Source organism: Alligator sinensis, unplaced genomic scaffold (assembly GCF_000455745.1).
Source record: "Alligator sinensis unplaced genomic scaffold, ASM45574v1 scaffold142_1, whole genome shotgun sequence".
NCBI lineage: Eukaryota > Metazoa > Chordata > Crocodylia > Alligatoridae > Alligator > Alligator sinensis.
In genome coordinates this window covers 16,825-18,896 of record NW_005843744.1, presented here as the reverse complement: position 1 = coordinate 18,896, position 2,072 = coordinate 16,825, and the positions used below count along the sequence as shown (strand labels likewise).

The following is a 2,072-nucleotide window of genomic DNA, read 5'->3' as shown; positions in this document are numbered from 1 at the left end:
GGTGAGCCCTGCCAGGGCAACTGGGGCTTGTCTCCATGGCAACCCCACCCTTGAACTCTCACAGCACAGCTGGGGCCAGGGTTGCCATGGAGACCAGCCCCAGCCATGTGGGCAGGGGCTGCTGGGAAATGGAGTCCAGCTGCCCACTGGACAGGCCAGTTTGCCCACCCCTGTAGTAATGCCAGCTTGGTGTGTTTGCAGCCTCCATCAACACAGGCTTGACACTCTTCAGGTCTCTCCACTCCCCAACTACTTTTTTATACCACCCCTAGCTGAACCGGGTGCCCTGCTCACCTCCGAGCTCTCCTCCTGCTTTGGAGGCCTGCCCTGCCCCCTCTGCACTTGGCCCGGCTCAGGTGTCAGGGAGCTCCTCTCCTCCGGTCTCCCTGGGGAAGTCCTCTGCAGCTCCAGGATTACAGGCCGCTCCTTGGGAGGCTGCTGCTCCGCTCTGCTCAGGGTCCCAGCACCTGCGGGTGGGGAAGAGAGTGCACAGGTTAGCCCTGGTGCTGCTGGCACGGGGAAAGCCCTGCTTGTCTCCTGGACTGGCCTGGGACTAAGCATGGTGGAGGCCTCAGAGTGTGAAAGAAGGGGCAGAAGGAAGACTCAACGTCGCACAGCTCTTGCTAACAGACCTCCACGGGCATGAGGCTGGAGATGAACTTCAGGAACTCTGTGCCAGCGTGGGGTGGTGATCACACCACGTCAGAGCCTGCAGGGACATCGCTCCCGGGGACAGAAGCTCGAGGGATGTTGGGGGCTTATCAGCGTGGACATGTTAAGGGAGGGGGAGGGGAAATACAAGGTCAGTCTTCTCCAGGGCGTGTGAAATGTTTCCAAGAGAACTGGGGGAACAAGAACTGCTGATCTGTTAGAGCACTGACCCCACCAAAGCATTGCGGCAGAGATTTCTCCACTGGGGGACGCTGCCTCCTGCTGCAGGAAAGGGTCGAGCCAGCGCTCCTTACCTGCTCCTGGGGAAGGGCCTTGTCTGGGCACCAACCTGAGGAGCTGTTGTCTGCTGACACCTCCCGGGTCCACTTGGTGTCAAGGGAACCTGCAGCCTGGGTTAGCTGCGCCTGACCCAGCCGGAGGCCCCGGGGAGTCTCCTTTCCCGACGCCTGCACGGCCCCTTATTGCACAGAGGGCTCAGGGGGCCGGGGAAGGGGCCAGTGAACACTGACTCTTCAAACGTGAGTGACATCACTGGTTGTTACCATGGCAGCACCACAAGGCCCGAGCAGGATAAAGCCCCTGTGGTGTGTGCAGCGCCCAGCAGAGATCGGTGCCCCCAGGCTGGGAGCTGCCCACACAGGGATCAGCTCTGTCCCAGCCCAGCCACCTCGGTACCAGTCTTGCAGCCGGGTCATGGGCATGCAGCGCCCAGCAGAGATCGGTGCCCCCAGGCTGGGAGCTGCCCACACAGGGATCAGCTCTGTCCCAGCCCAGCCACCTCGGTACCAGTCTTGCAGCCGGGTCATGGGCAGGGGCAGACACGCAAGCATCTCCCCCATGTGCAGGACAGACACTCGGGCACCCAGACCCACGTGCAGGCCTCCGTCCTGGACCTCACCTGGCTCCCGGGGGGGCGGGGCATCCTCTCTGGGGACGTCAGGTGGGTTGTCCCGAGGCCCCAAGATTTCCACGTCTCCCGACTCTTCCAGAGGCCTGTCTGCATGACGGGCGCGTGGCTGCTCCGGCCAGGACTCACCAGGCTCCTGCGGTGCCCCAGTGGGCTGCATCGTGTCTGACCACACGTCCTCGACCTTCACACTCGGCGTGACCTGGGGACGGGATAAATACGTCACCGGGGAGCTGGGATCTGGGAGGGAACATCCCCCAAACACACAGAGACGGGCACAGCAGCATCTGCGATCAGGGTGAAATGCTTTCACATGATGATTTGCATCTTCCGCCTGCCCCACATGAACCCCCTCGGCCAGGGCCACGGCCTGGGCGCAGGTCTCCACGCCGCGCCCCCACTCCCAGCTCCGCGTCTCCCGGGGCAGGATGGCCAGGAACTGCTCCAGCACCACCAGCTCCAGCATCTGCTCCTTGCTGCGGCGCTGGGGCTC

General features: G+C 63.1%; 1 protein-coding gene across 2 annotated transcripts in view; it reads right to left on the bottom strand.

Moving 5' to 3' along the window:
* LOC102385260 (zinc finger protein 420-like) overlaps nucleotides 1-2,064 on the bottom strand; it is a 10,382-nt gene extending 8,318 nt beyond the window's left edge. For both annotated transcript variants that reach the window (XM_025195698.1, XM_014527634.2), the window contains exons 1-2: nucleotides 1,571-2,064; nucleotides 295-467 (exon numbers count right to left, since the gene is read on the bottom strand). In XM_025195698.1, coding sequence (XP_025051483.1) covers nucleotides 295-467; nucleotides 1,571-2,045 — 648 coding nt within the window. In that variant the 5' untranslated portion in view covers nucleotides 2,046-2,064. The remainder of the gene's footprint in view (nucleotides 1-294; nucleotides 468-1,570) is intronic.
* Nucleotides 2,065-2,072: the final 8 nt, after the last annotated feature.